The sequence below is a fragment of the Littorina saxatilis genome, linkage group LG1, assembly GCF_037325665.1.
Source record: "Littorina saxatilis isolate snail1 linkage group LG1, US_GU_Lsax_2.0, whole genome shotgun sequence".
In the NCBI taxonomy this organism is placed as follows: Eukaryota; Metazoa; Mollusca; class Gastropoda; order Littorinimorpha; family Littorinidae; genus Littorina; species Littorina saxatilis.
This window is the reverse complement of record NC_090245.1, coordinates 24090682-24109506: the sequence shown is the minus strand read 5'-3', so window position 1 is coordinate 24109506 and position 18825 is coordinate 24090682. Positions and strand designations below refer to the sequence as shown.

The 18825-nt window shown below is 43.3% G+C and overlaps 1 protein-coding gene across 1 annotated transcript in view; it reads right to left on the bottom strand.

Annotated features, from left to right (window-relative positions):
• LOC138969809 (formin-J-like) overlaps positions 1–18588 on the bottom strand; it is a 30612-nt gene extending 12024 nt beyond the window's left edge. The window contains exons 1-8 of the mRNA XM_070342580.1: positions 18517–18588; positions 14944–16912; positions 10593–10775; positions 4575–4647; positions 4287–4374; positions 3451–3578; positions 865–944; positions 312–428 (exon numbers count right to left, since the gene is read on the bottom strand). Coding sequence (XP_070198681.1) covers positions 312–428; positions 865–944; positions 3451–3578; positions 4287–4374; positions 4575–4647; positions 10593–10775; positions 14944–16912; positions 18517–18588 — 2710 coding nt within the window. The remainder of the gene's footprint in view (positions 1–311; positions 429–864; positions 945–3450; positions 3579–4286; positions 4375–4574; positions 4648–10592; positions 10776–14943; positions 16913–18516) is intronic.
• Positions 18589–18825: the final 237 nt, after the last annotated feature.

The window sequence follows — 18825 nt, the reverse complement described above, 5'->3', positions numbered from 1 at the left end:
TGTTTTGAGGGTTAAGAGCAGCATTGTTTGGTGCTAAAACTAGTTAAAGTCAAAGCAAGGTACATGCTTTTTCCAGGGGTGGGGTTCCGGAACCCCTGGAACCCCCCCACCCCCCTGGGTCCGGCCCTGTTGTGTAACTATAAGCTTCTTTTCTGTTAGTGACACATCACAGTATTCTTTGTGCTTTATGTACTGGCTAAGAAAGATTCTGTTATTTTGTTACCTTGTTATAATGGCTTTGTACAGCATGGCTGCATCCACTCGCTTCTGTAATCAATATTGCAAACACACTCGCACAGCTTCTTACTTACCTATTTCGAATAGATTTATCTGAAGCTTATTCTTGAAACGGAGGAACTCCAGCCGTTCCCGAAAGTGGTCCAGCTTGGACATCTCGAAAATGAGGTACTCTGGCGTATCCAGCTGACCTGCAAACAAAAAAATGTTGCTGAAATCCTTGTAACTATGTGATTAAAATCTGCTTTCAGCGAGTAATTTTATAGTTCCTCGTTAATTGCTAATGACAGGTGTATGGTGTATATGAGCATGCAAACCTTGAAAATAGAAAGATGAAGTATAAACACAGAAAAAATGTTAACGTAGTCCTTCCACACCCTCATCCTGCAAATCAGACATGCAGACAGACTAGGCTTGACTACATAGACACATAGGATGATAGGCAGGCAGGCAAACTGACAGCCGGACTAGACAGTCCGACTAACCCAAAACACCAACACACACACACACACACACACACACACACACACACACACACACACTTGGCACACTAAACTGTTACACACACTTGTGCAAGAAACATCAGGAAAACATCAGCAGCACCACACGTTCGCCTTTGCAACTCACCTGGACCTTTCCTCTTGACGTGGTGCAGGATCTTGTCCACGTCTCTGGGAGAATTGAGCAGCTCCAGTAACTCGGCGAAACTGCAACAAGCAAAGCGGCATTCTCCTATCAAGGTCCTCTCCATGGTCACGTTTGTCACAGAGTTTGAAAAAAAAGAAGCTTAGCCTACACTGATCTTTTTGTCAATGGAGAATACTAACTCTAAAGCTTCCTCTGTTCTGCAACTAGTCAAGCAATGCAGGAGTTTACTTCCAGGTTCGCATGAAACAGTAGTTCACAGTAGTGTTCTATTAAAATTTTGCACAAAGCAGAGTACTGGATTTTTTGGTCACCTATATCATCAGTATCATCTCTCGGAAACAGAACGTGCAAGGTATGATCGTGTGGTTGCAAGGATACATAACATTTGTCTGTAAAACACGACAAGAAACCTCATATCTTTTGTTCGCACTGAGCACGCATCCCAGATGCTTGTCAAATCGATCCAGCGTCACATCAGGACAGGCTCACAGTTACACTGATTTATTCATCCGCAGGTTTCAATCAAGGCTGCCTGCACGTCGCACTCGTGAGTGAAGTAACTACATCTCACAATCTCTATACATCCGTCATCACTCTAAAACGAAGCTTCACCGCAGTTATGTCTTTGTTCCGTGAATGATTAGAGCTTTTCATGCGCTTGTAATTTTATCTTGGTGTCAGATCTGTAAACCACCTCTTGTGGTGTGCATACGCAACCCGTATAAAACATATGATATCTGCTTCCTACATGATTCTCTTGGCTTAAATCAATGGAATTTATTTATTTCTCTGAAGAAAGAAGAAAGCCTTGGTTCTTCTTTAAATTCATGTAACCCTAGGTTTAAAAAAAAAATATTGACTTGACTTGAAAACGAATGCTTGCAGACAAAAATCGTTAAAACAAAGCTGCATTTGTTTTCCCTGTGTAGTTACAGGCAAGAAAACAAGCAACCACATAAGTAACAGTCGCTTGTTTCATGTTTCCTTGCAAACTTTTCCTTCATTGTTTTTCGTTTTCACGACTGTTTTGTTTTTGATTTACACTGCTGTTGTAATTTAGGCCACAAAACAACGGAGATACCGTGCAATTCTTGCAATACACAGCGATCCACACATATATTTGAGGCTAATCTGCAACGCATACGCACTTCGATTTTTGCAACTTATGAAAAGGACTCTCGATCCCTTGTTTACTCTTACAAACCTACCTTTAACCATCGCTATTCTCACTACCATCACACACACATTTCAGCTAATAAACCTGTACCTGAAATAAGATGTTCTGCTAATCCTGCAACCAATGAATACAAACAAAACAGAAAAAAAACCATTCTCAACGAATGTGTGTTATTAAGACGAAACGTATTCAATATCGGCATCGGGCGTATTCAGTATCGGCATCAGACGTATATTCAGTATCGGCATTAGGCGTACTCAGTATCGGCATCAGATGTACTCAATATCAGAATCAGAAGTTCACTCAAACTAGAGGAAAATAAACTTCTGTTCCAAACTCGGTACCTTGATAAGCTTATCTTGCCAGCGTCACGTACATATGAAGACCCAAAGTCTAGGAAAAGAGAAAGTCGATAAAGTGCCCAGGAGCGTGAAAGAATGTCAATACAGCTTCGCGGCGCAGACTGTTTCCTGCGATTTGTTCACGTTGTTCACGCAAGCTTAAGCTCATAATTATGATTTCTTTCCCGTTGCTATGGTAAGCACACCAGTGTGTGGTTGGGATGGGGAGTGACGCTCGTCCGTGATTCAAATCTTTAACTGTGAATCTGTGACAAACGTGTTCTTACGTCAAACTCGGAGTAACAGAAAAAGTGAAAACATGTGACATTCAAATAACATTCACTGCGACTGCTGCTTCTTCTCAACTTTTGGCATATCTAAGGAGAATGATGCAAAAACCATCGGAAGAAAACACACAAGAAAATCTGAACGGCGTACATAATCATTTCTGTATCTGCACCACTTACTATAGTACTGAGTTGCATGAAATGCCTACACACGCATGCTGTCCAGAAAATCTGTTGTAGGTTTGTTATTGATCTAACTTCCTTGTCTGTTTATTTGATATCTGATTTATTGTGATCAATACAAACGTCCTCTTAAGTTAGAGGCAACCTTTGAAGTTGATCAATAATGAATACACGAAACGTCTAAATATGGTTCGTTGTTCGTATTGTCACATCTGAGAGAGAGAGAGAGAGAGAGAGAGAGAGAGAGAGAGAGAGAGAGAGAGAGAGAGAGAGAGAGAGAGAGAGAGAGAGAGAGAGAGAGAGAGAGAGAGAGAGAGAGAGAGAGTCATTCATACAGACAGATAGACTTAATCGGAGCTTCAAATTGAAGTAAGAGAATACCGCTCAATGAATCACAAACACGAACACGAACCAATCCCTTTCACATAGACAGACGAACAGACAGATAAACCGTGATAAGACACCCACACAAACATACACGACCCTCTCCCTCCCCAACATATGATATACACATTACACTATCTTGTCACAAGGAACAAACACCTACAAACCCCAGCAAGAAACAGTAAAAGCTTACCTGTCTTGATGCAAGTGTTGACATTCTAAAGAGCTGATGGCACTGATGACGTCACTAAGGGAACAACGTAAACTCCTCATTTCCGTCAGAATGCGTTGCGACCTCTCGGCGTCAAACATAGCTAGTAACTGGAGAAAAAACAACCCATAGATGGCATGAACATTCAGTTTTGAAAGCCAGAACGTGGTCTCTAACAAACTGTTAGAAACGTATCAGCTTGGTCTGTAAAACATGTATGGTGCCCCCTCTTATCCATTACTATATGTGTTTGAAATGGTGTTGGGTGATACATAGTTCCAGAGAGGTACCTTTACCTGAATACAAACATACAGTCAGACATGTAGACAATATAAAAAAAACCATAATAACCCCAAACTATTCACCATCATAAATACTATCTAAAATGAAGACACAATCTTTAGAGACAAAATTCTACGAGGGTGAAAGACGGCCCTAAAAACCTAGCCTTGTAGAGCCAACTAATACCGCAAATATACATTATATTGGCCTTATTCAAATGGACTCAGTGGGATACTCTTCAGTGTAACTGTACATTCCGTTTCTAAAGACAATCCAACCGACACCATGAGCGGTGTGCACGAGAAAGAACTCGACTGGGTAGGACACAAGCTCTGGTTCAGATTGAAATCTCAAACAACTCTCGAGCGCTTGGTTCTAACCTAGATGACCACTTTCCTTTGCACACTAACCCCGTGTCTCCACTCTTGTGTGTTATCGTACACGGCCCTTGTTAGTTCTCAACCTTGAAACCCAAACAAACAAAGTTGACTTAGTACGTGTACATGTATAAACTCTGTAAAATGTCAAGGACTCACCTGATGCTTAGGGCGCCCTCTGATGGTGTAAATGTCATCCAGAAGTGTGACGTCATCATTGGAGGACTCAGCCAAAGTAGAGTAAAGTCTGTTGACAGAAGGATCAACAGGGTGTAATTGTGTGTGTGTGTGTGTGTGTGTGTGTGTGTGTGTGTGTGTGTGTGAGTGAGAGAGAGAGAGAGAGAGAGAGAGAGAGAGAGAGAGAGAGAGAGAGAGAGAGAGAGAGAGAGAAACCCAAAGGAGGATAGCTGTTGCACAAAACTAATTAACACTTAAACGCCTCCTTACCTGTCCACTTGTTCAGTGTCGAACTTTGCCTCTGGCATTCCGTGCCACACTGTCGTCTGACCTCCCTCTGTACCTGCAATCCACATAATGTTCACAACTTTTAAGGATGTTGCCTATATTTTTAGAATAAAGACATTACTTTCCAACCCCTTTTCCACAACCAATACACAGCTAAAAAAAAGAAGGTTTCAATCGTTCGACCGCGACCCGACAAACTGACAAACTACAACGAACTGAATTTCCATGTTGTTTATCCCTCAGCTAAAGAGGAAACTCTCTTTCCGGTCGTGGGTTTCTTGGAAACAAAATCTCTCGTTTTGGGTCTACTAGTATCCTTTAGATCACAAAAACTTACGGCAAACAACATCATTTTGTTTTCAAGACATCAAAAGTGTAAACCTTTATGAATAAAAAGGCCAGGTTGCCTCCTTCACACTTGCCGATCGTTCACTTTGTTCGGTCCACGGCAATAGCAAGTGCACAAACACACAAAAAGCTATGAATTTTGGTCTTCTTTCAGCGTTTCCTATTGCAGCTGAATCCCCAGCCCGTGCTGTACCACTTGAGAAACCAACTTCCATATCGTGAACCCAATTGGAAGATGAGTTCCTGGACCAAGTCAGTGTTCAGAGACAAGGTGCGACTGTTATCACGTGTTTCATCGACAAGGCCAAGAGTCAATTTGGTGCTCACTGTCATCGCGGGGAGAATGGCTAGGTGTCCGATGTCTAGACGAGCGACCGAACGTCACAGGGGAATAATGGACACCATCACTGCAGGTCCGACCAAATGACTACTGGCTTCCTCGTATTGTCAACACCACTTGGACACTGCTGTGGTTAAAATCGAGGACCGATACGATCAGCTGACGAACAAGCAGTTACATAGGTTATGCCTTTGCCACGGCCACCGAGTCGGTGGGTACACACTACAAGAGCCACAAATCCCCGCATTTTTCAACAGTTCTCAACATTACGCTATACGAGTCGGCTGACACCAAGGCATATCTCAACAAGATCTCTGACGACCAGCTAGTCGAGACCCTGTATATTTCACACTGATTGATGAAGCCTTGTCATCACACGCATGAAAGCAACCCTCAAAACCGGGGACACATGCAATGGAACACCATTTTAAGGCCTCCAAAAATCTGAGAAAATAAGTCTTAAAAAAAGAATATGAAAAAGGAGGTAAATTTACTGAAGCAATGAACAGAGCAACCGAAGAACTAAGGTATTTAAAAACAAATCGCGTAAGGCGAAAATACAACATTTAGTCAAGCTCAGTCGTACTCACAGAATGAAACTGAACGCATTGCATTTTTTCCGCAAGACCGTACACTCGTAGCATCGTCTGTCCACCGCTCGTGGCAAAGGCAGTGAAATTAACAATCCAGAAAAGCGCGGTAGCGGTTGCGCTTTTCTATATCTCTATTCTTTTTAACTTTCTGAACGTGTTTTTAATCCAAACATATCATATCTATATGTTTTTGGAATCAGGAACGGACAAGGAATAAGATGAAATTATTTTTAAATCGATTTCGGAAATTTAATTTTAATCATAATTTTTATATTTTTAATTTTCAGAGCTTGTTTTTAATCCGAATATAACATATTTATATGTTTTTGGAATCAGAAAATGATGAAGAATACGATAAATGTAATTTTGGATCGTTTTATAAAAACATAATTTTAATTACAATTTTCAGATTTTTAATGACCAAAGTCATTAATTAATTTTTAAGCCTCCAAGCTGAAATGCAATACCAAAGTCCGGCCTTCGTCGAAGATTGCTTGGCCAAAATTTCAATCAATTTTTATTGAAAAATGAGGGTGTGACAGTGCCGCCTCAACTTTTACAAAATGCCGGATATGACGTCATTAAAGACATTTATAGAAAAACCGAAAAAAACATCTGGGGATATCATACCCAGGAACGGGCGGGGATGTAGCTCAGTCGGTAGCGCGCTGGATTTGTATCCAGTTGGCCGCTGTCAGCGTGAGTTCGTCCCCACGTTCGGCGAGAGATTTATTTCTCAGAGTCAACTTTGTGTGCAGACTCTCCTCGGTGTCCGAACACCCCCGTGTGTACACGCAAGCACAAGACCAAGTGCGCACGAAAAAGATCCTGTAATCCATGTCAGAGTTTGGTGGGTTATAGAAACACGAAAATACCCAGCATGCTTCCTCCGAAAACGGCGTATGGCTGCCTAAATGGCGGGGTAAAAAACGGTCATACACGTAAAATTCCACTCGTGCAAAAAACACGAGTGTACGTGGGAGTTTCAGCCCACGAACGCAGAAGAAGAAGAAGAAGAAGAAGATACCCAGGAACTCTCATGTAAAATTTCACAAAGATCGGTCCTGTAGTTTACTCTGAATCGCTCTACACACACCCAGACACACACACACTGTCACACACACACACACATACACACACACACACACACACACACACACACACACACACACACACACACACACGCACATACACCACGACCCTCGTCTCGATTCCCCCTCTATGTTAAAAATGGGGGAATTCTTAGATCTTGGGGTCGTAGAAGAAAGGTTCCGCTGTATTTCGACTTCAAATAATTGGCAGAAAATACGCGTCACATCGCGCAACGACCGTAGCGGCAGCGACTCTCGTGAGGCGTGAGGCATTACTGAAAATGGGCAGAAGCTTACCCGGAGATTGTCACTGCACAATGGAACATATATATGGCCGACGATTCGAGAGAGATGGGGTTACACCACCCGTAATGGGCAGAACAGAATTGAGCAGATGGAGGGGGGGATAGGAAATGAGCTAGAGAGAGAGAGAGAGCTAGAGAGAGAGAGAGAGAGAGAGAGAGAGAGAGAGAGAGAGAGAGAGAGAGAGAGAGAGAGAGAGAAGAATTAATTTTGCGGATTGTGTCAGAGACAATTGGACCGTGGTGCGTTTTGGCGCTAGACCTAACTTTTAAAATCTAAATAATAAATTGACAGCTTGTTACACAAACATTCTTAAATCATAAAAGAAATCTTTTTTCATCAAGACAAGATCAGTACAATTCGAAGTTTTGAAAGTTTGAAAAAAGAAACGCCCGGAAGCAGGGTCACGCAAGGTCGTGGTTCTCGTAGCAGACGACGGTTTATGTCTATCGCCAGTTCCTCTGAACAGTCAAAAGCCATCGCGAGAGTTCTTGTGAACCACAGCCGTTTGTTTCGTGCATAGTCAGAGGTACATAATAACGTGCTATTGCAGATAAGCTCACAGCGAGTTGCATTCAAATTACTAACTGACGACTGCATTGTGAAAAAGGGAAACTGGATCACACGTACGGGTTCACGATGGCTCAGGGGTAAGATAAACCACGCAAAAATAAATTATTTGAAAATTGCTCGCTCTTAAGGGAGGGCACCTAGGATACATGTTCTCAAACGGTGAGTGTTTAAATGAAAAGGTGTTTGTACTGTGTGTAAAAGCCTGACAGTATCTGTGATGGTTTACGGGAGGCGCACTGTGCCTTTAAGTTGATTTTTATATCTTGCTTATGGAGCTTATTCATTTTGACTATACTCGTACTTTCTTTCTAATAGTATTCATTCAACAAATGAAACAAAGACCAAACTCTCTGACTCCCTCTTTCACAAAACAGGGTTCCTGCAGGGCAGAGCTGATACAATTCAAGGAGTTTTCAAGGACATTTCCAGGACCAAATAAATGCCTTTCAAGGACATGATTTTCCCCAAATTAATGCAAAGCACCAAGCTTACCTTCAGGAAGGGAAGCAACTACAGGTAACTAGTAATAGTTAGTTCGTCTGCTTTTGTTTTCACTCGATCTTTTATTCTCCCAAAATGTGTGTACTGTATTTGACGAAAAAAAAGGGGGTTGCATTTTTTTTTTAAATAAGACAAGCTGCTGACGAAATGTATAGGCAACAATTTGGAAAAATCAAGTACTTTTCAATGACTATTTAACAAAACTCTATTTTCAAGCACTTTTCAAGGCCTGGAAAAGGTTTTCCAATTTTCAAGGAGTTTTCCAGGGTTCAAGGACTCTGTACAAACCCTGACAAAAAGTAACAATAGCGAAAAAACGGGGCATAGGAGAAATTAAATTTGTAAGAGAACGCAGGCGAAGGCACGGCGACCTATCACCAAACTGCAAAGGTCATAGGTCGCCACAGAGGCGCCCCCTACTGGAGTCCTCGCTACAACCTGGCAGCCATGTTTGTCTACGGACATCTAATTAAAGGCAGAATGCCTTTGCCCCCCGTGCAAAGCCCCTTTAGTAAACACCAGACCAGTGTCGCGAATTTCGAAGAAAAACAGCGCGTTTTCCGTCTGAGAATCTTTCATTTTCCTGGTCAGGAGAAACAGAGTAAGGAAGGAAAAAAAAAGAGATTTAGTGAAGGTGAAAAAGAGAGTTTCTGTGGGACTGATGTGTGAGCGGAATGAGAAATCATTATTGAAAGTGTTGGTGACAAGAACTGGCTGGTTCGTGCGAAAAGTGGCGGTAGTCTTTCAGTTTTCTCATAGGATTGCGCATGAATGTAATTAGCTCGCTCTGGAAATCCCTGTTACACACGTTTTTACATTTAGTTAAGTTCTGATTTTTTGTATTACAAACTTTGACATTTGACGAAGTTTGTGTGTTTGAAGATCCCGAGGGACCAACATTTCAGCCTGTCACAACAGTACCAATCAATTGCACTAATTTAAACCGGGTCTTCTAACGTGTCCAACACTACTAAGTGTTGAACATTCAATAAAGGGCACCTTTGTATAAGGCGTTAAAGAGTGAGTTGGCGACAGCTTCCTGTAGTTCTTATCTTTTTTTTACTCTGCAAAACACTTTAAAAAAACATTTTTTTGTAGTTTATACCAGGTAGGTTTACAAAAGATGTTCCATTGTCCTGAAATTCAGAGTTTTACGCGGCTTATCTGTCAAACCTAGATGAGATAATCAGTATGTCAGACCTTTTTGTTCCTCCGTCTCTAAGCTATTTGATACGGGATGTTCACGATGTGAGCAGTAACAGTCATTGCCAGACGTGTGGGAGTTATGCTCGCCAAAACGCTTTGTAATTAAATGTGTGCAGGAAGACGGGTGGGCATACGAGAAAAGACAGTGAAGCACATAACATGACCATGCTCGAGTTAAATCACTCTGTCAGAGGCTACTTGCTTTTAAAAATGTTTTATTATTTTGGTCAATACCTGTTATGACTCTGCAATTCAGAAACCTGTCAGCTTGTTTTGTAATCATTATTATTATTCATCGATAGTTGGGGACACATCCTACACACAGCAAGTACAGTGCATCATCTATGAAATGTCAGACAGACTATTGGTGTCCAATTTATTTCATTGGTACAATGGTATAGATCTGCGATGCCCCTGCCAAAACATACGTGTCATGACAGGCAACCTGCATTGTAGGGACACCTTTGGCTTGATCAAATGATGTTCTTTCATTGCAGATACCACCCGTTAAGTGCTCTTCACAGGGGCGGAGCAGTTAAGCCCGAGGGGGGGGGGGGGGGGGGGGGGGGTTACAACCTGGTGTCCAGGGGTCGGTAGAGGTGGGGTACCGTGGGTGGTCTGGGGGGAAAAGCCCCCCTGAAGCTGAAGAATTTTAGCTATCTTATAAACAATTTGTGGCTTATCCTTGATTTTAACCATGATCAACTGGTGTCAGCAGCCACTCATTATTTCGTTTAAAGTTAGTATTAAATAATGGCAATTTATCTTCCATATCTGCTCCCGACATCATATAGTATGGTTAGAGGGAAGACATGTCGCATAGGAGTGGCAGTTAAAACTGTACAAAAATGATACTGATTAAACAATTAACACTTCCCCCGGCTTTACAGACAGAAACAACAACAGCATTTACAAACAGTTTTTTGTGGTTGATTTTACAGCCGAGGAACCCCTGTAACCACCCTCCTAATCCGCCCCTGCTTCACAGTTGCTTCCTCGTGAACGATAACCCGGACAAAAGCATGTGTGGGTAAACAAGACTCACCGGTTTCTGCCAGGATGATCCTGTTCCAGTGCAGACTCTTCATGCGGGTCCTGGTGTGGATGATGGGCTTGTTGGGGTAGATTCTACCCCCTCTGCCCGGACGGGGTGGGAGGGGTGGGGGTACGTCCCCCTCCCCCGTCACTGAGCCTTTCTTCTCGCTGTCCTCCAACTTGGTACCTGAAGCTGGCGGTAGAGGGAGAAAAAGAGATTGAATACGATTTTCAGAGAGAAAGAGAGATAGAATACGATTTTCTGAGAGAAAGAGAGATATAATACGATTTTTAGAGAAAAAAGAGAGATAGAATACGATTTTTAGAGAGAAAGAGAGATAGAATACGATTCTCAGAGAGAAAGTACGATTTTCAAGAAATGCCAAAATGCCACTGTTGTAAGACAGACAGAGAAAGAGAGATTGAATACGATTTTCGAGAAATGCCACTGTGATAAGATCGGTTTTCCAGAGCTCTTAGTGAATGTTTTGTCTTTTGTTTTTGTTTGCTGGTTTTCACCATATAGTTCCATCGTAGAAAATCTGTTGTTATTTTTTTCGGACATTTGAAAATGTTTCTTGCTGTCTTTGTTTTCTGGCGACACAGTCGACACACATTTACAACAACAATAAGCCAAAATAAGTCGCGTAAGGCGAAATTACTACATTTAGTCAAGCTGTCGAACTCACGGAATGAAATTGAACGCACTGTATTTTTTTCACCAAGACAGTACAGCTTCGTCAATCCCCGCGAGAAGGAAATCGCTCACCTCCCACGTGCAAAACGCAGTGATATGCACACGCCAGAATAGCGCGGTAGCGTATTGTGCTAAGCAGGAAAGCGCGCTTTTCTGTATTCGTGTTAACTTTCTGAGCTTGTTTTGAATACAACCTATCATATCTATATGTTTTTGGAATCAGGAAACGATAAAGAATAAGATGAAATCATTTTTGGGTCGATTTCTTAAATTTTAATCGTAAGACTAATTAATCTATTTTCGTTAATTGTGATCACATTTTAAGAGTAAACATGACATATGTATATATTTTTAGATTCAGAATGTCATGAAGAATACGATGCAATCAATTTTAAATCTGTTTGCGAAAAATCGATTTTAATGACAACTTTAATGAGCAAACTCATTAATTAATTTGTAAGCCTCCAAGCTGAAATGCAATACCAAAGTCCGGGCGTCGTCGAAGACTACCTGACCACAATTTCAACCGATTTGGTTTCAAAATGAGAGCGTGACAGTGCCGCCTCAACTTTCACGAAAAGCCGGATATGACGTCATCAAAGACATTTATCAAAAAAATGAAAATAACGTCTGGGGATATCATACCCAGGAACTCCCATGTACAATTTAATGAAGATCGGTCTAGTAGTTTTCTCTAAATCGCTCTACACACACACACACACACACACACACACACACACACACCACACCCTCGTCTCGATTCCCCCCTCTACGTTAAATCATTTAGTCAAAACTTGACTAAATGTGAAAAGGAAACTAAAGTGGAAACATTACAGTATCAACCGCTCGTCTTGTACACCCGACAAGTAAGACGGAGCAGTTGCAGCTTCAATCAAAGGTGCTAGATTGTCGACCTTGCAACAGTCGCTTTCGGTGCCTAATCATTGCGAAGCAAATGGGGCGGGAGGGGGCTGTATGACGTCCTCTCAGCCCGTGATTTAATTTTAACAGATCCGCACACTAACGAAGGAGTGTCGTATAAGAAAAAAAACAAAAACATTTGCCCTTTTCCCCCCACTCTTTTTGGAGACGTTGCCATGATCGGGTTTCTTTTCCCTGACTGGGAAAGCACGTATAGCCTACCCCGAAAAGCGGGCCAACAACAAGAAGTCGAAAACGCATGTCTACTGTTCTGACTGTTGACGTCTGAGTCCTTGAATGTACTCACTGCCTGATAGAGTGAATGAGGAAAAACATTCCACCAAAAATTCCTTGCGGTGCAAAATGCTAAGAATTTAAATAAAAGCTAAACACCACTGCGCCTTGGCTCCTGGCTTTTCAAATTCTCAGTCCAGGTGACATTTTCTGTTTGGGAGAGATGGCGCCACGAAAAATCAAAATTAAAGACGCTAGCGCTGGAGAAAAGAAAAGTGAAATCTAAGGTGTTCAATTCCGAGATAAGAGCAGTCACTTATCACACAATCACCAGTAAACTGTAACCTAACGTTTTTTTTTAAACCGACCAGGAAAAAACGTTTCACGACAAAAATCGACAGAGAAATCGATCTGACACCGAAAGACCTAACTGGACAAAATAACAACTGTGCACACTAAACACTATTATTTTTGTTTTTACTGTGTACTCACCACGACGAGGTCAGTCAGCTGTGACACAGTTACTAAAGAAAAACAGTTACAGTGCTGGTACTGACTCTCAACAAAAACTTGAAATTTTGCCCTTATACTGAATCGTCGACAACTTTTCGCACATTTTGTGTAGCCTGCACTGAACACAAACCTGAAAAGACTTCGTAAAGCAAGGACTGTTCTTTCTCCTGTCTACCGCAGGCAAACTGAAGATTTTTGTTCTCCCTATTTTTCATCTGCCACAACACCGGATGCTTCGGTGAAAGGCCCATTATAAGAACGAAGCGACTTTCCGTCTGACAGAACTCATAAGATACTTGCGATGCTGTAGGTCGGTACGTCAAGTCTTTAGTTCCCGCTGAAAATATTTAAACCGAGTAGTACCTGCTTTTGGTCATGAAAGCGTGTTTATTTTATATCTTCTCTCTAATGAATATTTTCTTTTCAGACTAACATTGCTGACACTAGTATAATGAGCGTTGTTCCCAGGCCTCGGCCTTGGGACATTTACGCATACTTGTTTGATCTGACCATAGATATCCCTTGACAGGTCTGTATAGATCTATGATCTGACGGATATATATAGTTGTGACGCGCGGGATATCTTTTGACACAACAGTTGTTTGTGACCCGGAATTTTGAGCGATATATATTTTGAAATTAAGTCCAACTGACCTTTCGTCTTCTGTGTCTGGGAACAACACGCCTAGAAAGCTAATATGTCTGAATATGTTCAATTTGAGTCTAAAACTATAGGGAAGAAGTTAGAGATTTCTCTTCGGCATAAAAGTGAATATTTTTCTCGAAGCTTCGGTGAAGCAACTTTACATACGTTCTGAATTGAAGAACCTAGACGTAGAACGTTAATATTCTACAATATCCATACCAAAGACACAGTGTAAGCCTTTGAGGGCGTGCGTTATATTACTGAAACAAAATTACCTTCACGGAAAAACATACAAATGCCACATTTTGTGGACACCACATTTGCGAACAGAAATTATGCGAATAAGAGACCGAAAACACGCGCACACGACACCGGCTTACTTATTTCCAGATTTTAACAATTATTATATTTTAAAGATAACACTTGGATCGCACGGATTTAACACCAAAAACCTTACACACTCGCGAAGTGTCTGCCAAGTTTCGAATAGATATGCATGTGAACTTTTTTCCTTTCTTTTTTTTTTACTGTGCTTTTTTGCCGTGACGCGGCAAACAAACGATTTTCTAGATTCAGACACAAGCTCCTTACATAACAGCACAAGCGTGCGAAATAAAACAAAGTATTGCCACACAAGTATTACACCAAAGACAAAAGAACAAAATCGAAACCCTCAAAAACACTGTTAATAACCAACAGCTCGCACACTGAAAGTATTTGTAAGAATTCGTCTTGACTGTTACTGGAAAATCCGATATTTTTTCCATTTCACGTCCTAAAATAGAGGATTAACCATCGCGCCAACAGACATGTGTTTAGATACACTTCAACAGCGTCTGACACAGAATGCTTGACATGCAATCTGAGGAGCCGTTGAAGTTGAATCAGTGAACATTCTGAGACTGTCTGCTCTATTGGACTGCCGGTAATATGATATCTTAATGACTTATCAAGTTCTCGTAATACGTCACATTTGTTTTGTATTACAAGGGAAGGTTTGTAAAGAGTAGACTGTGAATGCTGAATCAGTGATAAATTTGCTGAAAGACAGACAGACAGAAAGACTAGACACACAGATAAACAAACAAGACCCACGTAAGGACATACAGACTGACAGACAGATACAGGTAAACAAACACTGAAACAGAACCCACGTAAGGAAATACAGACAGGTAGACAAATACAGGTAAACAAACAGAACCTACTTAAAAAAATAAAGACAGACAGACAAGACACTAGACAGACAGATGTACAAACAGACAGACGCACAGAGTAACATTCACTCTTTAACCTCTTCGAAACACACACACACACACCCCACACACACACACACACTTTCAAGCCACTCACCTATAATGTTAAGCAGGGTAGCCTTGCCGGGCAGCAGACCGTAGGGCGAGGTCTTGGTGGACGAGTTCTCCAGCATCTCAGCGATGTTCCGCAACTCGTGCATCTTGGCCATCAGTTTGTTGATGCGACCCTCGTACGTTCTCAGTATATCCTGGTGCTCTTTCTTCATGCGTTTCATCTCTTCGATCAGCTGTTTCTCATTGTCAGAGTAAGAATAAGCTGCGGGTTCGTGGGCCCAGCGGTTAGACCGGGAGACACTAGAAGAGTCCACCAGAGCCATCTGACTAACTACACCACTACCACTGCCTGTGATGGCTAAATGTTCCGGGGAGGAAGACACGTTGTTGGAGGCCAGCCCTAAGACTTGCGGGTGTGACAAGGACATGGTCCCCACTGACGTCATTTCGTATTCCGATGACGTCATATCGGGGCGGAGCTCTTTGTTCTTGTCGGTAGGGGGCATGCCGGCGTTCATGAGGGCCGGGTCCGAGGAGGAGATGCGTTCCTCCGGTATGGAGTTGTGGTCGCGGAGAGCAGGTTGCTGGGGTGGCGCTGTGTGGGAATGGTTGGTTGCTGGGGAGGTCATACTGGCGTGAGGTATAGAACTGTTGGCGGAATGTTGTGAAGAGCTGTGACGAGGGTTCATCCCACCGCCGCTACTACTACTTCCCTGTTGTTGGTGAGTCTTGCTGCTGATGCGGTCCCTGGTACGAAAGTAGGTCTGCGTATCCACAGAGCTGTCCGTGGAGCACGTGCTCTCGCGCTTGACGTCAGCGCTGGTGGTGGTGCTGGCGGCGTACGGGTCGTGGTAAGTCCCTGAGGAGAAGGCCTGAGATCGGTGAGGAGTATTAGCAGGCTGGGTCTGAGGTTGCCTCCTGGACTGCTGCTGGCTTTGGGGGTGGTGACTGTTAGGCGTCTGCTGCTGCCGATGGTCGTTCAAACGATGACTGCCTTCACGCTGAGTTGACGGTGAGGGTTGGTGTTGCTGTTGTTGAGGCTTCACTCGATGTCTGTGTTGAGACGATTCTGATGCTGAAGTCTGTTGTTGGTGTCGAGGGTCTATCTGCTGTAACGGTTGTGTTTTCTGGGGACGTCTGTTGTCCCCGGACTGTTCTTGCGGTCTGTGATGATAAAAGTCTCCAGACTGCTGCTGCTGCTGACGGTAGCCGTCAATAGAGCCTTGCTGAGGTTTCTGACGATACGAGTCACCGGACTGTTGAGGATATTGCTGACGGTAGCTGTCAATTGACGCTTGCCGGTGATGTTGAGATTTCTGGTGCTGGGAGTCACCAGGCTGCTGAGGTCGCTGCTGTTGGTAACTGTCGATGGATGGTTGCTGCTGATGGTGGGGCTTCTGATGAAGCGAGTCACCGGACTGCATAGAATGCTGCTGCTGGTGCTGATTTTGTCTCTGAGGCGGCTGGTTGTAGTAGTTTTGCTCGCTCTCCCTGTCCCCGCGGTCCCCCTCGCCCCTGAAGTCTTGCTGCAACTCCTGAAAGAAAGTGTTGTATGAAGTGACGATGTTGTAGGCCTCGCTCCTGTTGAGCACCTTGTTCTTCACGTCCTCGATCAGCTTGATGTCAAGCCGCTCGTATCGTGGCTCCGTCGTCTCCTCCCTGCGCAAGCTCTCGTACCCCGCACGCTGCTGGGCCTCCTGGATCCGCTCCTGCTGTGACGTCGCGCTATTCGTGCTTGTAACACCATCCGATGCGCCTGATGACGTCATGGTCGCCCTGTGCAGTCGCACGGCGTCATCGTCCTGCCACATGTACAGCTGCGCCGAGTCCTCGAAAGAGCGCGAGCCGAAGATGCTCTTGATGTAGCCTTCGCGGAGCAGGCGCTTGGCGAACCTGACGGCGGCTAGTCTGGCCTTGAAGCGGCGAGGGTGCGTCTCTAGCAGGATGGACACGAGGACGGCGCCCTTAAACACGTTCCTGTTGCGACCCCCGCGGCCCCTCCGACCGTCCATCTGTGGAAACACACACAGAAAACATAGGCAACATTAGTTTCACAGGGACAACAGAAATCGAAAAACAGCGAGAATATTACGTCGACATTGCCACGCGTTAAGTCGGTAACGTATAACTTCAAAGATTAGATGGTACATACATCGTCATTTATGACAAGAGTAAGATAGCACGGACGCAAAAAGACAAGAGAGAATTGAAGTCCCTTATTCAATGCTACAAACACCATTTTATTTAGCAGTCACTTCTGTTCTAACCGCAAGTGGATATGGATGTGTAGAGTCACACACTCACCATACTCGAGTTAAAGACAAAAAAACTAAAAAGGGACCACAAACACCGAAATGCATCTCTTTCCCGATTTATTCACGCGCGAAGAGAGACACTGAAAGTCATAGATTAGTAGTAAAAAGAAGCTAAATAAGCAAGGTAGAAATTCAAACGGAACTTTGGTACTATTTTCACCGATACTCACTTCATCATCATGGCCTGCCATAAGAATATCTACAAAATAAAATATTACTTTTTCTCTGTGCATTCAGACTTCTGCACGTTTATGATTAGCTGCAGTTTAGAATGAAACAAACACAGTGCTCACGCTATTTGCCGACATATAATTCACAACTGAAATCGTTACTTCCAGAAGCAAACAGAATCGTACATGTTTGTTTTCTACCAGCGTCACCGAAAGTCACAACTCAAATGGAACATGTTATCCACTAAACGGCTAACAGCCACTTCATTCTACTGTACGTGTTTGAGACCTATTCCTGCGAAAGTTATAACACCAGTGAACAGTCAGAACCGGCCACAGTATCCGAACTTCTGATGCTTCGTCACAAAGCCAAGCCTGCGGACTCCACTATGTATCTGCCACATTAACACAATGAAAATCGCGCAGTCACTATAAAACCAACGCCTCTTGACCGTTGCTGTCTCATGAGTATCACAATACAATACAATACAAAACTATACCATACCATACCGTACCATACCATACCATACCGTGCAGTGCAGTGCAGTGCAGTGCAGTGTAATGCAATGCAATGCAATGCAGTGCAATACAATACAACGCAACGCAATTCACTACACTACTATAAACTACACTACACTACACTACACTACACTGTATTACAATACAATACCATGCAGCCTCCCCATTAGCCAAACACGGTCTGAGCATTGCAGTTGTCAGAACACCGTACTGTACCAACAAGACTTGAAACTCCGAAAGAATCCACAGTAACCTAACACTCTGCGGACTCCACTCCCTGACACATTAACACAATGATGCACACCGCCGTTATCAAATCATCATCGCCCTCTGACCATTTCCGTTACATAAGAAGTTTAATTGATTCCTGCCTCTCCCTGAGTCAAACACGGAGTATTGTAAGAACGCCGTACTCAGCAAGACTTGAAACTCCGAAAGAAACCGCAGAAAAACCTAGCTCCTGATCCTCTGTCACACAGCGCAGACTCTACCTGCCACACTAACACAATTGAAGCTCACGCCGTCACTATAAAACCAACGCCTTTTGACCATCACTGTCCCATTAGCATCATAATTCATTCTCACCTGCCTCCCCATTAGTCAAACACAGACGCTGTAGTTGTCGCTGTAGTAGCGGCACACGCTCTCTACGCCATCATTGATGATCTTCATAACTCGCCACATTTTGTGTCATCGCTAAAACAAACTCACCCCCTGCGGGCTGGAGCATAACTGAAGTGACCGTGGCGTGTCCAGCCAGTAAGTGGTCAGCCAGGTAGTGACATAAGGTGCAATTAGCGGACCTGTTTGTTCGCTCAGGCGTGAAACAATAAGCGCAGCCACACAGCTGCCAGAGCCGAGAGAGAGTAATGAGATTCACGCCGGTTAATGGGAACCAGACACCGCATCAAAAGACTGAGG